This window comes from Acipenser ruthenus, chromosome 6, assembly GCF_902713425.1.
Source record: "Acipenser ruthenus chromosome 6, fAciRut3.2 maternal haplotype, whole genome shotgun sequence".
Classification (NCBI taxonomy): Eukaryota; Metazoa; Chordata; class Actinopteri; order Acipenseriformes; family Acipenseridae; genus Acipenser; species Acipenser ruthenus.
In genome coordinates, this window is record NC_081194.1 from 72,152,882 (window position 1) to 72,173,675 (window position 20,794).

Here is a 20,794-nt window from a genome sequence, read left to right on the forward strand (position 1 = left end):
TCATGTCTTGAAATTAAATGCTAACAAAACTGAGCTGCTGTTGGTAGGGTTTAAATCCCAGCTTTAGTCTCTCCCTGGACTTTCTTGTTCTTTTAGTGATTGTTCCCTTGCTTCCTCGGTGGTCCGAAATGTAGGTGTTCAGTTAAATGCTAGGTTAATGCTTGACACACACACCTCTACAGTGGTGAAGGCAGGATTCAAAATCATTAGAATCTGTCCTTTCCTGTCTCCCAATCTGTCATTTCTTGTCACTTCTCACTTAGATTATGGCAATTCCCTTTTTGCTGGTCTTCCTGCTCATTCTATCAATCGTTTACAGTTGGTACAAAACACAGCAGCTAGAATCTTGATGGGCATCAGACGGACTGAACACATGACTCCTGTTTTTGCGTGTTTGCATTGGCTACCTGTCTGTTCCTGTGCCACTTTCAAGATTCTGCTACTGACATACAATGCCCTACATGGTCAGGGTCCTGGACCTTCTTAGCCCATACATCCTTGGGAGACAGCTTAGGTCTTCCAATTCTGGACTTCTTAAATACATTTCACCCAAGTGTATTACTCTTGGTGGGCGTAGCTTTAGTTGCATTGTTCCTGAGTTTAAAACTTCTCCCAAAACCGTACCTCTTTTCACATCTTAAGCTTCCTAGGTTTTGAAATATGAACTGAGATTTGTTATCATGTTTTTTCTTACACTGTTTATCAGTGTAGTTGAACAATTCTGTTTTTATCTTGTTTGTATTCAAGTTTACAGTGTTTATAAATTAATTTGTATCTTGGACATTTTGATTGTGCAGCACCTTGGGACACTTCGGTGTGAATGGTGCTATATTTAAATTAAAGTTAATTACATTATTATTATTATTATTATTATTATTATTATTATTATTATTATTATTAGAGGAGACAACAGATCTCAAGGCATACAATTTATTATTTGAGTGTTATTTGGGGATTTTAGTTATTTATTGTGATGGACAGGTGCTTGCGTACAACAAAATAAAAGACATTTTCAATTTTAGGCTAATGGCTGCTTATTGATCTGCAACTTAAATGCACAAACACACAAACTTTTGAAAGTGATATTTAATGTATCTCTGATGAAAAAATACAATGTGTTTTAAACAACTCTTGGGGAGACACTCAAAATAGAGTGGAAAGCATATCCTTGGGAAATCCCTTCTTCAAAGTGAAACTGCTGTGCTGATGGTCCCTCCTCCTTCCCACCCTGGATTCATTCTTTGTCTCTAGACTTGATTGACAGTCATCACTGCCCTATTGGAGCCAGAAGCTAACGCAATGCATTTTTTTTTCTTACATACTTTCTTTCTCTGGAAAACGAGAAATAACAAAAGTGACTCTTTACAATTATTTGTTGGTACACGTTGCTCAGCACATGCCTAGTTTCCAATACTAGTCTTGTTTCTGTTCACACCACATCATTATGATGTATAACCTAGTAAGTCTCTTAGTCTTAAGTCTCACATTAATGGAGCAAAAAGTCCTTGTTTGATATTGAACTAACACATCTTGAAATGGTCTTCAACAGCAAGGATTGTGACTATGAACCTTGCTTAAAAATAAGTCTCAATGATGTGATGAAAAACAGAAAAAGGCAATAATTGGAAATCAAGTAACATCAATGACACATGGGAAACATACAAATCTATTTGAAACCCAGGTTTACACTTTAAATTCATGGGATCCATGTGATTATGTAAATAAAGGTTCCGCGGTAGTTTTCTATTGTAAATAATAATGTACATGTCACTTTTTTGTGTTTCAGTTGAAGATACATTTCAGTGATTTGAATGAATTTGACTGTGTGAAAATCATTAGCTTCAGGTAAAAAAAAGAATATATATATATATATATATATTGATATATGAATGCATGTTCCTTCTTGTTTCTAACAATAATTTTTGTTTTCATTTTTTTTATATAAATAAAAAGAATCAATTCAAGCACAGGAAACATTATTGTTGAATTTGTAATGCTCACAAATGCACCTTTCACCAATAAGATGCTTCTACACAGAATGGAGGATCTTTCTAGTTCATTGAATGGCAGTATGATGACAGTAAACATAACAGGTACGCATTGCTTTTTAAAGGTAAAAGTTTGATATTAGTATTTTCATCTGTGAATCAGCAGCATGTGATTTTTTTTTACTTGACTTATTTCCCAGGGGGAGGGGAGGGGTGTAAATAAACAAGGGGATTACTTTTTTTCAACATTTTTATTCGGGAGCACTTGCCTGGAGAAAAATATTTCTCTTTTAAATATCCCACTGTATCCAGTTCATGCTCCCTCATGCAACAAGTCTGGTGCTCTGATTAAAATTAGTAGCTTATTGTGTGAACAGAAAAGCAGTATTGTTGCAGGAGGGAGCATAATCTGGGTTCAACAATCATTGGAAGACCATTTTTTCTCCTGCCCCGAGGTAAATGTTGAGAAATGTACTGACCAGTTGAATTAAAGAGAGTTACTTAAGGACCTGTTCTAAACAATTTAGGTCATATCAACAGTCCTAATAACAAGTCTGTTCAGCCTAGCATGTTGCGATGAAGCATGATATTTTGGACATCAGGAATAGCTAGGGGTTGACTTTTAACATTAGGTTCTCACATGAGTACCAGCAGAAATGGTTTGGTACAAACCAAAATTAGGGGTCATCATGTCTCTTTGGATAAAGGTGTCTGTTAAATAATAATAATAATAATAATAATAATAATAATAATAATAATAATAATAATCCAAGTCACTGTCTAGCGCCACCCCCTCCTCCGACAGTTCAAACAATTGGGATGGCAGTGTCAGAGACCACAACAATAATTTTTGAATGTTTAAGTAGGAGTCCAGATTTCTGGTTATTACAATTTTTAACAAACCATCACGCATTCTCTATTTACTTCAATATCCTACCACTAAGAGCAAAGAAGTTTTTCATGGCCTAAAAAATTATAAACACTTGCTAAGGAGATATAATCTGACAAAGGTAAACAGTGAAACAAGAAAAGATAAAGTGATCTTAATAAAAAATGAAGATGAATAAAAGTACTGAACATAACAAATATATTATTCATATATTTACCATGTAATTCTTGAATTAGGAATTGTTGAAATGACCATCAAGGAAGGAAATGGAAAGACTGTTAAATCTGAAGATCGGGTTGTAATAACTTGTAATCTGGAGGATAATACAGTGAAACCAAAATGGTTCTTGAGTCAAAAAGGAGAATCACTGGAAATTCTACCAGGAAACGGAGTGGAATTTGGTTCTGTAGGACCAATTTACAGTATTACCATTTTGAAAGCCAGTGAAAACTGGGGAGGTATGTATACATTTGTATTACTCTTCAATGCAAAATACCTAGCTATGGAAGAGGTAAGCCATGTGATGGAATGGATTGGCCATAATATTCTCTTAGTGTGAGTAAATTTAAAGTCACTTGGCCACTTCTGCAATTACTGTGAAAAAAAAACAAAGCAGCTGAGCGAGGAAAAACACGGCCATGAGTCAAAGAGGGTGATGTGGAGTACTGTATCCTAGATGTCTGTAATTGGTACAGTTTATGCCCTCCCTTAGTTTTGAAGAGGTGTTCCATCATAAAGAAGGCAGCATATTCACAGGGACACACAACACTCAATAAAAGATGGCCTCATTCAATTCAAAGTGACTTTATAATCACCCAGTGTAGAATTTAAAATATGCCCAGGGAAAGTACTATTTACGTTAATTTTAAAGGTTATAATTCCACTTTAAAGTTATATTTTGTATACCATGTATTGTGTCAAAAGAGGACTACTGTACATATGTCCTGTTGTCAGGTTAAAATAGAGTTTGAGAAATAAACACATTATTCACATTAGAATTTGATCATTTATAAAAAGAGAATACATAAATGGGTCTCAGTGATCAAGAACAGTTTCCTCCAAGTGAGTACAGGCCAGATCAGCTTGCAGAGTTAAAATGTCACATTGTCACATGATTTGAACAGAATAATAAAGAAAACCGATTCTCTGGGCAAGCTAAGTAAAGACAGGTATAAAATGATAACAACTAATATTGGAGGAACAGAACCCAGACCATTCAGAATAATTGCAAATAATCATAAAATAGACAAATGGGCATGCATACTAGTATACTACAAAATACCGATCCTGAAAAGAAGTTAGGGAAATGTAAAAATCACTTAGAATGACATGTGAAGCTAGTACTGGAGAAAAGAAGAATACAAAAACAGATCAAAAGCAGTGTCCTCTGTCATTATGCACCAGTACATGTCAGCAGAACTGCATTTTAATTATTTGGGGGCTGAACAAATGTAACAGAACAAAGATCAAATAAGTTGTTATTATAAAAACTGAAGGTATTGTTAAAAGTTATTTCTGGTTTATTTTTATTTTTTTTGCCTGTTGAAATATATGTTTTCCTAGGTATCTACACCTGTGAGTTTTCACAAGGTTCAATAAAACACAAAGGAGTCAAAACCCTTCGTGTAGCCCTCTTACCAGATTATATTGTGGGTGTTGCAAACCCACAATTCCCTGACTGTAGGGAGAACGGAGTAATTCAAGTAAATTCAACCTGCAGAATCAAAAAGAGCAATGAAACTTATACAGTGAAATGGACTAATGCAATTTCAAATCTGAAAGACACTGAAGGTAAGACTCTCCTTATTAAATACATAAAAGTAAATAAAATAAATAAAAGTTTTCTTGCTTTATGCTTTCAATGTACCTGTGTACAGTACATAACTGTACAGTACCTGTGTGTATGTTGTATGAAGTCCCATAGTCTGCAGTATGAAGCTTGTGTTTTAAATGGTCAGATTTACTGAAGTACAGTTTTTTGGATTCATCAAATAATTTCAATTTTTCCATTAACCAATTCATATTTGAATTAATATTCTTATTATTTTTACTCCAAAGTATACATTACTCCTTCTAACATTTTTCAAAAGTAAGAAACACACAATTAAAATCAAAGTTTACATTTGTAAAGTTTAACAAAGAATACATTTAGAATGCTATGAAAAACCTTCAAATAACACCAATTTGTTTCCACTGGATTTTCAGAGCAAAGGTAATACATATATACTCTACATGCAGTCACATTGTAGTTACCATTTACTAATATTTACTACTACTACTTTAAGTAGTATGCAACTCCATATATTAACAGCATTTATTGAACTGTGTGGTTCAATTTTTTTTATCCCGGTTAAACCCTGCAACCCCCCGGCGACTCGGGAAATGGAGGCTGAAACACGCTTCCTCCGAAACATGTTCCTGCCAATCCGTCATATTTCACTCTGCGGATCCACAGCAGATTGCCCTGCCGACCCAAGCCCTCCCTATCCGGGCAGAGCTCCGACAATTGTGCGCTGCCCCCTAGGAACCCCCGGTCACGGTCGACAGTGATATAGCCTGGATTCAATCCTGCGATCTCTTGGCTGTAAGGCGCATCCTGCACTCCACGTGGAGCGCCTTTACTGGATGTGCCACTCGGGAGCCCCTATTGGCTGGATATTCTTGAGGGGGCTGATTAATTTTTGATGGACAACTGGCTGCCGCCTCATCAAACAAATCTAATTTTGAACAGTTAAAAAGCAACCAGAACTCTATGTTTCAGTATTTTGGCCCCAGGAACTACAGATTCCTGTTTTTCTGAATTCCATAATCTTAAATCACATTTGTACTTTTTACTTATAATTTACTGCAACTTGTACTGTTAGAACCATCCCACATGCTTGGATCCTTGTAAATAACTTGATAGTCAACAACACTGAAATTGATAGTCTGGCTGAATGTATTATTATCACCTCTGTGCATGTATTAACATAACATAACAAAACATAGCCAGCTGCTGATAACCTTTTGCCGGTGCTAGTGGAGCAGCAAATACTTTCCTCTTGAGTATATCCTGGTCCTGGGGTTCATTTTAATTTGTTTTTTAAAAGCACTGTATTGAGGATTAACGTGGAAGGTTGTTATAGCAGCAGAGGTTTGTGTTTGGGTAAGATTGGGGGGTTATTTTATTCTGGGGTGGGCTAAATTAATATCACTTAAGGAAAAAGGCTTTCAGTTGAAAACAAACAATATCAAATATAACATGTGAAGCAGTTAGTGTAAATAGGCTAAATTTAAATGAATAATTGCATATCCTGAAAAAGCTAGACGAATTTGGAGATAATTCATGTCAAGATCAATGTTCTTTTACTGTTTTTTATATTATTGTGTAACTAAGTCTATTGTATCTTTTCAGAAGTCTATACATCTTCAACAACAGTCAATTGTGCTGATGTTGCTGATGATATTACTGTAATGTGTTCATTTGAAAACATTATGGGGCAGGTGAAATCACAAGGCATAAACATTTCAATTATAAAAGGTAAGTTTTCCTCTTAACATAGCTATTGTAATAATTTTAATTTAAGGATTTGATGAAAACCATTTCACTAAAGCTAACAGGAATAGTTTACTAAAAAGTAAGTTTTACGCACTATGGTCCGATGCAGCGATGATTCCAGCTAGATAATTGACTGCGGCTACACGTATCCAAGCTGGAATAACCGCTGCGGAGGATATTCAGATTCATATTGTATTGTATATTGTATCATATTGTAGATTCATATTGAATATAAACTAAATGAAAATGCACGGCGCACTGAGGGATAAGCACGCACGCCTGTGTTAAACCGGGACGTCTGATCGTACTATTTGTACTTGATCGCATAAGAGAAATTGTAACCCCTGCGTCCACAGCACATACACTTCTGTTGTGTAGGCCTATGTATCAATTCACAGAGATTTTTATGTATTTATTTAATTATGTATTTATTTAGAACTGCTGCAATACCGGAGACTACACTATGTAGCGGATTGTTTTTAAAATTTAAAAGGACAGTTCCAGAATTCTAGGCTGTCATCGTTCATCTAATGTGGGTTAATCACTGACCTACTCTAAACTTTATTGTCCAAGATGGGCTATGAGGGTTATAATATGTCTTAGGCGCATGTATCATTTTTAACTGTGCATAAAACCTCCAGTCGTTTTTGTGCTGTATTCATGACGCACGTTTAGCAAGTCTGTTCTAAACTGTAGCCGGTGGGGAAAAAGGCACTTGCGTACAGGGCCGGCCTTATGCAGCCTATGCGACCGCACAGGGCCCCACGCCTCAAAGGGCCCCACATATTGCTTCCCTTGGTCTTGAATTTGGATGCTCGCTCGCACCGCATCACTGTCAATGTTTTGTATGTACATTAGGCTACTGTCGCTTTAAGGAATTATCCCTCTGGGCCCCGTCCCACACAAACATACAAACTCGGGTAAACATTTCTTATTAGCCGTTGTAGTTGTGTAACCAAATTCATTGTGGTTTAGTAGAGGAGCAGAGAGCCCATTAACAAACAACCCATTCTTTACGTTTTGGGAGACTACAGTCTGTACCCATTGCTTGTATTTCTGAAATATACGTGTGTGTCTCTATTATAGGGCTGTATTTTTTAACAGCATTTGACTGTCTAAAAATAGGTATTTCAAAGTATTTTACAATTAAACAACGTTTATTAAAGCAGAACAAATAGCATTGTCACATTCAAAATTATTATACAACAAATGTTCCTACATATTTAAATGCTTACCTGAAAAAACGTAAATTGTAGAATTTTTTTTTTTTCTGGCAATCTTATAAAGTAATTTTTTTTGTTCTCAAATTACTTTTTTAGTAAGAAATCATGAATACATCAAGCACTTTTGTACTGAACCCTCCAAAATGTCAGTGGCAGACAGACAGACAGGCTTTTCAAAAAAGAAAATATATTAAATTATTTCTGCTGTAGCCACTCTCCACAGCAAAAGCAAAAACATCTTAAATGCAGTGACTTTGATAAGCATACACAAAGACAGAACTAACATAGCGAATGCTGGAACACGTGTGGACATGTTTATATCAAAGAATGAGTACTGAGAAGCCAACTTTGGGTGTGCTATATATGTTTCTACATTCGTAATATTGTAACCCTATAGAAGACTGTTGGAACATTTGTTACCATTTCACAGACTTGTGGGACTCGAATCCTGGACTTGAGTCGCATTTTTTGTCACAAAAGACTTAATCTCGAATCGGACATTCAGGCTTTGTGATGAGTGCTTTTTTTATTTTCTATTACACAAGAAGTTCTACCTTTCCAGTCCCACTTCCCCTAAAACTTACACCAACAACTACATCTCTCAGAATACAACGTCTTCCATTACTAGGAAACTGCAAAATAAAAACCCACCCAACAAAACATTGTCCAATCACTGGTTAGCCCTGTTGTCTTTGCAGCCAATTACAGTTGTAGCCTAAACACACCCCGAGGCCAGCTATAAATCCAACTGCAACCATCGCAAAGACCACGTTTTTTCCTCTTTTGCATTAAGTTTTATAAGGAATAACTAATGTCAGCATGGTTAACAAGTAAAGAATTAGTTGGCTTTCAATGAGCCTTTCGCTTTACTACTTTTAAACCGTGTTCCAAGGCTTTGTACTACATTTCTTAAACTGCATTCTTGAAAAATAAGTAATTTTATATTGCTCAGCTCCCTGAGTCTCTGGAATATCATTTATTTGCACTGAAAGCAATAGAACATTGAATTTCAGTGATTTTGAGTTTACTGAAAACAATTAATGAAAAAAGAATAACCATATAAGTTATAATCATACTTTTAGAGCTTCTTAGTTAGTGTGATTAAACATTTTGTACTTTGCTTCTACTCGCCACTTGTTTCCAGCTCACACCATCGCTGTTTGCAAGCAACGTCAATGAATTCACCTGTCAAATTCAGTGTAAAACAAGCCACTAGTCAAATCGAAACTTGTCTGAATCAGATTGGCAGATTTTTACCTGAATTGAAGTCAAAGTAGATACTAGTCCAGATCACGGCTTCTATCAAGTGAAAAGCAACACACACAAACTTGAACTGGAAGCTTATCTATAAGCTTCAGGTACATTTAAACAGTATTCCAATTCCAAAAGAAAACAAAAGAAGATAGTGACAGACAAGTTGAAAGGCATATGTTTAGAATAATATAGCTAGAAAAAATAAATTGAAATCATCTTTTTTTATTATTTGTGCATTTTTCCAGAGGGATATCAGACAATGTCCGTTAGGTAAACTGTTCCCCCACTACTAGCACTAGTTTAATGAAAATTGATTTGAGTTAGTTTCAAGGACTCTGACTCGGACCAAGGACTCAGACTTGGACTTGACTGACAGTGAGTCGGACTCGAATGACTGTGACTCGGGCACTGATGACTCAGACTCGAGGTTTGAGGACTCGACTACAAGTCTGCCATTTCATGTAATTTGTGTCAGAAGCAGATCTTTAAAGAGCTAGCCTTTAGGTAAGCTATTATTAAAGCTAAACAAATACTTTGTAGACAGCTCTTTGCTATTCTTTATCAATACATTATTTATCAATGTAAATGTTGTACTTGGTTGTTTTCATTTAATTTGTTTTTAAATAAATTAAACAATGTTTGTGGGACTCACTACTCGACATTCAGATAACAAGCTCATTATTATTAGTAGTCGTAGTTGTAGTATTGCTGTTGTTGCAAACTTTAACTAACCAGTAGACAAAAATACATCAATACTTCAATATTTAACAGTTGTTATATTGCATTAATTTAACCGTAGAAATACTGCATTCCATTTTTTTTTGTCATTTAAATTGTTAGTTTTTTCATGATAGTTATGTTATCTATTATATGGGAAAGAAAGGATTTGTCAACGAGACGAAGGTATGGTTATTTTTTTTCTGTTGTAAAGCAGCCATTAGCTGAACTTCATGCAAGTACAAGGTCGGTCTGGATCAAGTAGCCGATTACATCTTCCATTGATATATCAACACCTGTTAAACCATCTTTCTGTTCCAGGTCTTTTTTACGTTTTAAACCCAAATATCTTATTGTATTTTCTTCAGCCATAGGCGTGCTTAAAATGTAATTCGTCCTGCAAAGCTATTAAAGTGACTTGGGTGTTTTACTTTAAAGACGGGAGCTAAAAGTTACCCACATTCAAATCGTGTTCAGCAATGTACAGGAACTTGTACATTGTACTACCATCGCTTATAGTAGGCCTACATTTTAGCTCACCAAAAAATAGGATCGTAGCCACGATTAAGTTGTTTCAATAAACAGGATCGTAGCCGTGATTAAGTTGTTTCAATAAACAGGATCGTAGCCGTGATTAAGTTGTTTCAATAAACAGGATCGTAGCCGTGATTAAGTTGTTTGTTGATTTATACAATGTCTTTAAGAAATGTACCATATGATGATATCAGTGTTAGAGAGAAAATAAAAGCTAGGATGACAAGAAGTACATCTCTTGTAAACCCAGGTTCATTTCTAACATCTTACAAAGTCATTGTAAATACATTTGTTAAAAGTAATGCAGTTCATAGTACCATTTTTACTATGAACAAGACTAACTGCTATTATATAATTTTTTTTTATAAATGTCATCATATAGCACCCTATATATGTGAATGAATAACACTCAAACTATGAAAGAATTATATTAATTATACAAAAAAAAATAACGAAAACAGTCATAATAAAAACAATACATAAAAACAAAATTAAATGACCAGGGGAATATCTAAAAGAACGGAAACTTAAAACACAAACTAATCGGGGGAACTTCATGCTGTTTGGACATTATCAAACGTGGGATAAGGGCCTCGTCCCTATACTGTAGCATTTTGCTTCCTATCGTGAATTATATATATATATATATATATATATATATATATATATATATATATATATATTTAAGAAAATGGACACTGTAGGCTATAAACAGGGGTCACAGATTACTGTACTGTGCAAGTTATTTGCTATGCAGATGTGCACTCTCCAGCAATATGTGTGTGTCTGTAGTAGGCCCGATTAAAAAAAAAAAAAAAAAAAATACAGTTTACAGTTAAACACCAATCATGAGCAAAAGAAAAAATAAAAGTTTAATCAAAGTTTAGGTAGTCAAATGCTAGCAATGCAAATAATGTAGTGCCACATAGCAGTACAACTGTTGAAACTTAAATTGACAGCACCGAGGCAAATCCGAATGCAACTTATTTCAATTATACAATAGTATGCAAAAAAAAAGCCTGGTGAGTACATGTGGCTGTAAAATAAGTGCATTATTAAATGTGAAAAGAAAACGTTTCTGGTAAGCTTGTCTTCTATTCTACTTCTACCATTATTTACACTCTGTACTGTTTTCATGTTAACTTTTTTTCCTGGTATGTGTGGTTTAGTTCATCTTACATATAAAGCTTAACATGACCAATGGAATAGTCCAATCAGTTATATATTTTATACTAATATTGCACATCAATTTTTGCAGCAGTTATTTGATGCATTTGTAAAGTATTGTTCCCTTCAACTTTTTGTTTTATTATTATTATTCCACATCATTGCACAGACTCCACATAAGTAAACAGAAAATTCAAATACACTGTCTATTAATGAGAAGTCTATGTATAAGTGTATAATATATTTAAAATGTGATCATAGTTGGAAATATTTGCTTTAATAATAACTGGATGTTGCAAATACTAAGATGGTTTGCAAACCTAAAACTTACACAGAGAAACCCACAATGGATGTATTTTCCATTGCATATGTATAGAGATATTTTAACTCAGCATTCCAGTAGAAAAAAACAACTGAAATTAAAAACAAAAAACTATGTTAAGTGACAGTAAGAGCTGACAAAGCCGAAAAAGGTGGGAAATTGTTTGGTAACTGGTACAGCAGGTGGGTTCACTTCAGACAACATAGGTAGTCACCAAGATTCAAAAGTTCTCTGAAATAGCCTAATACAGTAGATCCTTTAGAAGTTTTGAAGAGTCACGGTCCTTTGTGATTAAAATCAAAACAACTGTAGTAATGACTGTTGACATTTGTTTAATCTCTTAATGTTTGTAAGTATTCCAGTGAAACTGTGTACTGTTCATTATGAACAACATTACACAACTATGTGTAATTTCCAATACAAAGATGACCATTCTGTGGCAACCTAAAGGTGTGTTCATTTCTGCTAAACCAACAAAACGCTGATTGACACTATTTTATGTCCTTTCAATGATCTCATTACTATGCCACACATACATCAAATTTATTTGCCACCGTATTAAACACGAGTATGGCTTTTGTCAACAAAATAAATAAAAATAGCTGAAAGGGTTTAAAACAAAGGTTACTGTTAGAAATGCTTATATAGTTGAAAAAGAACACAAGAAATATTCTAATTGTTCTTTTTTCTTTTGCAATTCACATGTCAATGGTTTTAGTCACAAACAGCGATCTTTCTTAACTTCTAAAGCAGTGGTTCACAACCCTGCTCATGGGGACCGCTTGTGTCTGCTGGTTTTTGTTCCAACTGAGCTCTCAGTTACTTAATTAACACTCAATTGAACGAACAGTTTGGTTAATCACATTTTTAAACTATTCTTCAGCTTATAAGAAGTTGGAGATTTCAAGTTTTATACAATTTTATACATAACTTGAAATCTCCATCTCTTTCAAATCATTCAACAGCTTTGATTAGCTCAATTGTTAGTTTAATTGAATGTTCAATAAAGAAATTGAGTTGGAAAAAAAGTAACAGCAGACACAGGGCGGGTCCCAGGAGCAGGATTGAGATCCACCGATCTGAGGCATATTAGGCTGTTTCAGAGAACTTTTGAATCCTCAGCAACCCACTGACCTGCCCAGTGGTGGTGACTACCTATGTTGTCTGAAGTGAACCCACCTACTGTACCAGTTAAGCAGCGGGTGCTAGAAAGCCTTGTCACAACATGGGTGAAGTAAAAGCGCAGTGATGGTCTTACCTGACAATTTCCCATCTTTTTCAGCGTTGTCAGCTCTTACTGTCACTTAAAATGTCACTTAAAACATATCTATGCTGATTCCATTACTAATATAACTTATTTTCTCTGAAACAGTGATGCAATTAACTGAAACTAAGGGCCCTATTTATAAAAGTACATGCCGACTACCGTAATAAAACGAATTTCATTATAAAACTAAAGAAAGTCGTCCATATTGCTATTCATAAAATGATCTGAGAATACATGCCACTGTCGCAAAGCACTTTATGAATGGATATACAGTCGTTCAAGAATAAAAATCTGCCTCTTTTTGATGACATCGTCATTATTAATGTTCCCTGGGTGGCGTCGGTAGCTGCTGCAAAAAGAAAAACGGAATCCTCAGACAGTAGCCTACTACCGAAACCCGAGTCTGCAGCTGCCAGTCACGGGCAGTTTGCAAAACCTGATTCTGATGTCCCTATCACGTCTGCCAAAAATTAAGAATGTCATAATTTAGAAAAAATATATATATTTTTAAATAAATACTTTGTATTTTCGTTTTGTTTGGCAATGCTGGTAAACACATTTCCATATGCAGGTATAAGATTTCCATTCTTAACTGCAAACCAAAAAAAAAAAAAATAAAATAAACTAAAAGCACTGTAGGAGGACTTTTGGATAATACTGTCATTCTACTGTAATTCTATTATTATTATTATTATTATTATTATTATTATTATTATTATTATTATTATTATTAAACCCCACTTAAGCAGAGAAACAATCAGGGATGAGTTTATGTTTATGAATCAGTAAAAGTTTTACGCCGTATTGCACACTACACAAAATCGTTTTGTGGTGCGCGAAAAAAAAAAAAAAGATTCCCTTTCGAACACTGACCCTGCAGTGTTTTTTGCAATACAAAGCAAGCTCAAATTTCCCACCTACTGCATCAGCAGCACTGATATAGTGTATATTGTAACAATTCATGAAAATAAACAGGTTTACACAGGCAGTATTCATCCAAACTGTTTATTGTGAATACAGGTAAAATAAATATAAAGAAAGGGACCGCTGTCAGCCGCGGATCACGGCAAAGAAATAATAATAATAAAATAACTGCCTATTCTCAGTCTCTCACGTGCTCTCCGCCTCACAGCGCTGTTTCAAAATGATTATGCCAGAGAATACGTTCCTGTGTGAGTATATATTTATATTAAACTTGTTCCTTCATATAAAAGCTACAGATTATAATTTTTTTTTCAAAATAGGCGTTAAATAACGGGTATGTCAAACTGTATAACAGAGCAACTGTAGTAATAAAATAGGTCTAAAAAAATCTGCCAAGGCTGCTGTTAGTTTAGACTTGACTGTAGACAGTGTTCAATAACTCCTAGTTATCAACAGCATTTTGCTGTCGTTCACTCTTATGAATATCAGGTTGACGCTCAGGACCAAGGAAAACTTTATGCTAATGAGGTAATCGTTAACTTTTCTCTCAATTCGTTAAAAATATGCCTTCTAGACGAAAATCGTGAATAGCAACTGGACGAAAACCGATCATGTACTCCTGTTTTCTCATTTCAACAGGCGTTAACCCTCTATGAATATACCCCTAAATCCCTGCAGCAAGGAATTCAGTATTCAAATCCCATCGCTCCCATCAGACATGATTAAAACTGTAAATACCAAAACATATCCATATGAAAATGTTACTCTGAGAACTGTGTGACAACAACCTTTCAATTTTGAAATATCACAAACATTGATTTGATGTTGCTTCCATCAAAATTCCAGGTGATGATAATACTTGTCCAAAAGACGGAGACTGGCCATTAACCAAAAGTGGTAAAGTGGCAGTTCTGCAGTGTGCAGATACTGAGGTGGGGACACGAACACTGAAATGTGGAGAAAGCAAATGGGAAGAATCACTGGAAGACTGTATCGACAGAAAATTATATGAAGTACTTCAAAATGCACTGGTAAATTTTAACAAAGCTCCTTTGCTTGTACTGGATATCTATTTAACAAGCCTGTGTTAGCTTTTGTCTTCTCAATACGATACTGAAAAAACATTTTAAACTGTACTATTTTTCTGGGATTGGTTTTATAGATGTAGAAAGTTTTTCTCATGTTGAGGTCATGCCAAATTTTTGTTGCAAGCAAGTGAAAGAGAATTCTGTACATATTCAGAGCAGGCCAGATGTCTCAGTATATCTCTTTTAGTATATTTATATACCACAGGCTAATATTGGTACTGGCACTGTCCCAAAAATCTTTAAAAACATTGTGCATTTAAAATTCTTCAATTCATGAAAAAGAATATAAAAACTTGTAAATGGCTTTTAATTTTTTTAATGAAGGGGATATCTGGGTAAATGTGGTGTAAAATTGTCCTGTGTGGTATGAATGGTACAAGGCTAGTAACTTAATGGTCTAAAATATTTCTTTTTTGTTATATTCAGAATACAAAAGAACATACTTTACAGTTACTTACCCCGGCTTGTTACATTCTGTACAGTATGTCTCCCATCATCTTTCTTGACTTTACATATGCCAAGTGACAAGACAAAACTCTGAATATACTGATTGTATAAATAGTTATCTTTATTATTCTTCATAACATTGATGTTTTTAGGGTTCATGTTGTTTCAATGTGATTTCCAATACAGACAAAACTTTGTAGTTGAATAAAACAAACTATGTCAGAACACAGAAAAACAATGTCAGCTCAAGAGCCTTCATCTGGCCATTACACGTCTTTACATCAAATTCAGTAACTTGTATTGATTTAATATATTTCACGAAGGATAAGAAAAAGAACTGTCCATCGTTTGTTTGTTTAACTTAAACTATCAGATTGACACTACAGTATATTAAAATATTATTTCAAAATGACAAAATGTTGTATGCACATCTATACACACACACATTGAGTTTACTTGTATTTCCTAATATTAGCCACATAACTAATTGCTTAAAAGTATGTAAATATTCATTATGTCCCACGGAATGATCATATATATATATATATATATATGTTTGTCTTTTTTACAGAAACTGGCAGAAGGTCTTGGAAACCCGAAAGAAGTTGTCAGTAATTTGTTAGCAGACCTTGCAAAGATTGAAAATACAAGTACACCAATCTCAGCTGCAGCCCTTAATGCATCGTTGTATGTTCTGACACTAATAACTTCTGCTTCAATGAAGGCAAATACCACATTCTCAGGGGATGTTTTGATAGTAAGTCTTTTTTTTTACTGAAACCTATAAATAGAGGCATAATAAGTTCAGTGACAGATGTTTTGACTAGCTCTTTTCAATGTTTTTAGCGCTTTGAGATGCCTTGGCATGAAAGGTTCTACACAAAATAAATTTGATTGATTGAATGTTGAAATAAGTTGAAATTCACATACTTATGTGGACTCCGTGAATGATAGTGTGAATGTTCTCTTAATGATACTGTGTGACATAATGGTATGGCATGATCCTTTTTTTTATCCAAAAACCCTCTCATAGTCACAGTTAGCCCACTTGAGCTAATATTATTTTTATAAAATCCAATATCGGAATATACCAACATTAATGTCTGTATCACCCTCTGGCTTTATTATTTTCATGTTACATGTATAAATAACTTGCTCATTTTGAATTAATAAAAATAATCTCTTTGATGGTATAGTGCATGTTGTGCTAACTATGATTTTCTTACCTCATGCAGGAATATGTTGCTAGAGCAAACTGTCTCTTGGACCCTTCTTTGACAACAACATGGAAAGAATCTACTAATAAAGCTTCTGACTTCCTTCAGACTATTGAAAACTTTGCAAAGCTGGCATTTGCAAACAATGGATCATTTTCTAAAACATTTCAAAATCTTGAGTTGATATGCAGTCCTATACTAGCAAATAATACAATAGAAATACAATCCGCACATGCACCTGTCAAAATGAACGTTAAAACAAACTCCTCGAAAGCCACAATTTCTACCTTAACTTTTTTTTCATTAAATTCAATTTTACCCCAAAATACAATGCAAGGCTTTGGTGTTAACAGCAAAATTCAATCCATCACATTAGTAGATGCAGAACCACAAGGAGTAGAAATTACATTTCAATTGGAAAATGAAACAAATTCAAAATATAAGATGATGTGTGTTTACTGGGATTTCAAAGCAAATGATGGAAAAGGAGGATGGTCCGGTGAAGGCTGCAGATGGGACAGACAAGACTCAAACTTAGCCACCTCATCTTGTGTTTGTGACCACTTGACATCTTTCTCTGTGCTAATGTCAAAATTTCCTATCAGTTTACCTTGGCTTGACGAAATTGGTTATGTTGGCGTGGGTGTGTCCATTTGTTCCCTCATGCTCTGTCTCATAATTGAATTTTTAGTATGGAATTCAGTAGTTAAGTCAAACATCTCTCATTTTCGACACACAGCCCTGGTTAACATTTCTGTGTCTTTGCTTATTGCAGACTGCTGCTTTTTGTCTGCTTCTTTCCAAGGTGGCAAAGGCAGTAAACTCTGTTTACCTCTAGCAATGGCCATGCATATTTCTTTCTTAGTGATGTTCTTTTGGATGCTCTGTCAAAGCATAATGCTCCTTCACCAAATGATTTTCCTCTTCCAACAACTGAGAAAGAAAATTTACCTATCTTTTTCATTTGCTCTTGGCTACTTAGGCCCAATATGCATTGTGATTGGAACATACATGGTAAATCCTGCTAAATACCACAGGAAAGATTCCTGCTGGCTAATGTATGAAGGGGGGATGAAGGGATCCATTTTTGCTTTTGTTCTACCTGTTGGAATCATTGTTATCATCAATACTTTTGCTTTGGTTGTGGTCATTTCAAAGGTAATGAGACCTTCAGTATCAGAAGGAGATAAAGCAGATGTCAAGGAGAATGTGAAAAGTATATTGAAAGCAGTTATTATCCTGACTCCAGCATTTGGATTAACATGGGCCCTGGGATTCCTTACCATGATATTTGACCTACCTGAGACGTTTGGAGCAAAATCAGTTCACTACTTATTTTCTATATTTAACTCATTACAGGTATGCACACATTATTTAATATGTTGATTCTGTTTTACATTTTCAAAATTCATAAATGTGTAACTACCTGTTAAGCCAATACTAAACTAACAAGTATACTAACATATTTGTATTATTATTATTATTTAAAGGGCCTGCTTATTTTGATAACTGGGTGCTTTACAGAGAAAAAGGTGTGTATGAGCAGTATTTTCATTTTCATATTTTCAAATGTTTGAATTTGATCAGTAAACTCCTGAGTAAGATATCAGTTTGAAAACACAGTTGGGGGGAAATTTGTGTTACTATGGCCCTTTCCCCCAAGTTACAAGGGTTTGTTTTGCTTAATTGGTCCTCGTACAGTTTTAGTGTGAATTGGACACTTACTATTTAAAAATGTTAAATTTTTGGTCAGCTAGGCCGATAGGGAAATGTTGTAGGGAAAGTAAATAGCTTAAATAAATTGAAAACAAAGAAATTACAAAACAGTAGTACATAAAGATGGGTAAAAGATAGATGAAGGAGGTAAAATTAAAATAGAATAAAATAAAATAAATATTTAAGAAATTGATGAAATAGTGGATGGAAACTTAAATAGATGCTATATATATATATATATATATATATATATATATATATATATATATATATATATATATATATATATATATATATAGCTAAACTAAATATTTGCAGTTATTTTGTTATTTTATTCACTTTACTGTACTGCCAATCAAAACGTTGTATGAAACCACAGTAAGATACATTAGTTAACCACTGTTACTAGCTTTTTGTTCTGAAATAACAGGTCACTGTATAACTGTATAATTTTCTCTAATGTCTGAGCATAGGTGCGAGAAGCCCTCTTGAAACGGGTGAACTCTGTGGTGAGTGCATCTTTGTTTGAACTGCTTCCTAATTCTAGCATGACCTTTTAACAGTTTTCAGACGTATACATTATTTTACAACATATCTTCTTTCTTTCTACATTTCAGTACGCTCCACAGTCCAAGAGTGAAACCTAAAATTCTGTAAAGAAGTGAAGTAACGGTGACAGGTTTGTCATTTTTCTGTCCCTTGCATATCATTTGAACACTAAAGATTTTCATAGACCCTCTTTATGCTATACTTTTTATAATTCCTCTTCTAGACCAAAGAAAAAGCAACCATTTAATTGAAGAATTAGTACACTTCCAAAAGGAATATGTGTTTGTATTTCACATGATAGATTTCTGCCCTTTTGTTACAGCACTAGTACAATTAGTAAATTATATGTAAACAGTTACATTACAATAATTAATTGTAAAGTGTCTTAATATCCTGCTATTTACCAGTAGATTTCTACCTATATGACATTTTTTCTATAGAATACACATGTGCAAAAAAGAAAACACTATTTTTAATTGGGTGATTGGCAAAAGAGAGAACCTGTACATTCATACTTTACACTGTCAGGTTTTTAAAGTGCAGGAGTGGTTTAGGTTGGGCCCTAATACTAAGGATAATTGTTTGTTTGTTTGTTTGTTTGTTGTTTTTTCTAGATTGGAAATTGGAAGAACCTGGAATGCAATCTCAGGCCCTCTTTACAAGGATATTTAAATAAGTAAATTGTTTGTTATTAAAATAAAGGTTGATATGAATTAAGCTCTTGTAGACTGTTGTTAAAGAAAACAGCAGCCCAGAATAGTGATGTATGCTGCAAATGTGCTGTAGTCATTGTTGCTGCCTTGTTTAGAAACTAACCTTTTTTAAGCATTAGAAAAGCATCTGTTCTGGCATTTGTATAATACTCTTACTTGTTTCAACTTTTCCGTTCAGACTCATTAGTAATTACTGCAACCTCAATTTACAATGTGCGCACAAACTGACACATAAAAATACATTAATTCAAACAGCTCTTGTAAAAAATACTCTGGGTTCCATAAATCCAGCACATATGTACAGAAGGTGTTTTGTGTCTCCCTAAGGAAATGTATAGTCTATAAAACTGGCCTGTATTTTCCACAATGGACAACTAGAAAGGGGAGTAGCCCACTCCACAGATAATATATCAAGTGGGCAATTTGCAAGCATTGGAAAACCAAGCCCTCTGTTTTACTGTTTACAAGTGGGAAAGCAAAACTAGCAGAACAATCTGTAACATTGGTGAAAAACTGCTGAACAAAAAGGAGAACTTATTTTCAATTTTTTTGTTTGTTTTTTAAATAGACCCTTATGATAAATGTAGGATTTTTAAAAATAAGTTATTATTAAGTTTAAATATTACCCTAAAATGTTCCAAACATTTTAGTTTTTTCAATAAACAACAAAGGGGTTCTAATATATATATAATGGACAAACTTATTTTTAACCAAATTTAAATTGAAAGTAAACTGGTAATAATTTGTGTACTGAGAAATATACATACTTTTAGAGCTATGTTGTAACACAAAACAAAATTGTATTATTACAAATTTTCTCAATAGTAATGCATCAGTCAAAGTCATCACTCCCTCCTCCTTGGGGCTATGAAATGTGGGGCATTAGCTTGAGATTTACCATGCTATCCTGCCCAAGGGGGGAATGTGCCTGTTTTGCTTCCCCAGCCCCTCTATACTGTAACAGTTTTGCTTCATAAAGCATATTACATTACACACCCCTTTGTAGTTTTCCATATACTTAACGAAAAACTGACAAAAACTGAAAAATGTGACATTTCGAAATCTAACATGAAATACAGTACTACTATTATGGCTTCCGGTAGCTTTATTGTTAAATAAAAGCTTTAAATGATATTCACATCATTTTTTTTTTGTAAATTATGTCTCAATCTTAAAATTCTAGGTGATGCAAAACTTTTGGCCATAGCTGTAGATACTGGGGATTTGCTTGGGGAATAAGA

General features: G+C 34.3%; 1 protein-coding gene across 2 annotated transcripts in view; it reads left to right on the forward strand.

The window, feature by feature from the left end:
• The window catches only part of LOC131737341 (adhesion G-protein coupled receptor F1-like), a 33,019-nt gene extending 12,481 nt beyond the window's left edge, over positions 1-20,538 (forward strand). The window contains exons 7-18 of one of the 2 annotated variants that reach the window (XM_059025783.1): positions 1,787-1,845; positions 1,954-2,093; positions 3,114-3,335; positions 4,441-4,668; positions 6,272-6,397; positions 14,670-14,854; positions 15,930-16,115; positions 16,594-17,934; positions 18,066-18,107; positions 18,765-18,800; positions 18,909-18,970; positions 19,455-20,538. In XM_059025783.1, coding sequence (XP_058881766.1) covers positions 1,787-1,845; positions 1,954-2,093; positions 3,114-3,335; positions 4,441-4,668; positions 6,272-6,397; positions 14,670-14,854; positions 15,930-16,115; positions 16,594-17,934; positions 18,066-18,107; positions 18,765-18,800; positions 18,909-18,938 — 2,595 coding nt within the window. In that variant the 3' untranslated portion in view covers positions 18,939-18,970; positions 19,455-20,538. Of the gene's footprint in view, positions 1-1,786; positions 1,846-1,953; positions 2,094-3,113; positions 3,336-4,440; positions 4,669-6,271; positions 6,398-14,669; positions 14,855-15,929; positions 16,298-16,593; positions 17,935-18,065; positions 18,108-18,764; positions 18,801-18,908; positions 18,971-19,454 lie in introns of those variants that run through there. The other variant, XM_059025784.1, reaches the window with a different exon arrangement.
• Positions 20,539-20,794: the final 256 nt, after the last annotated feature.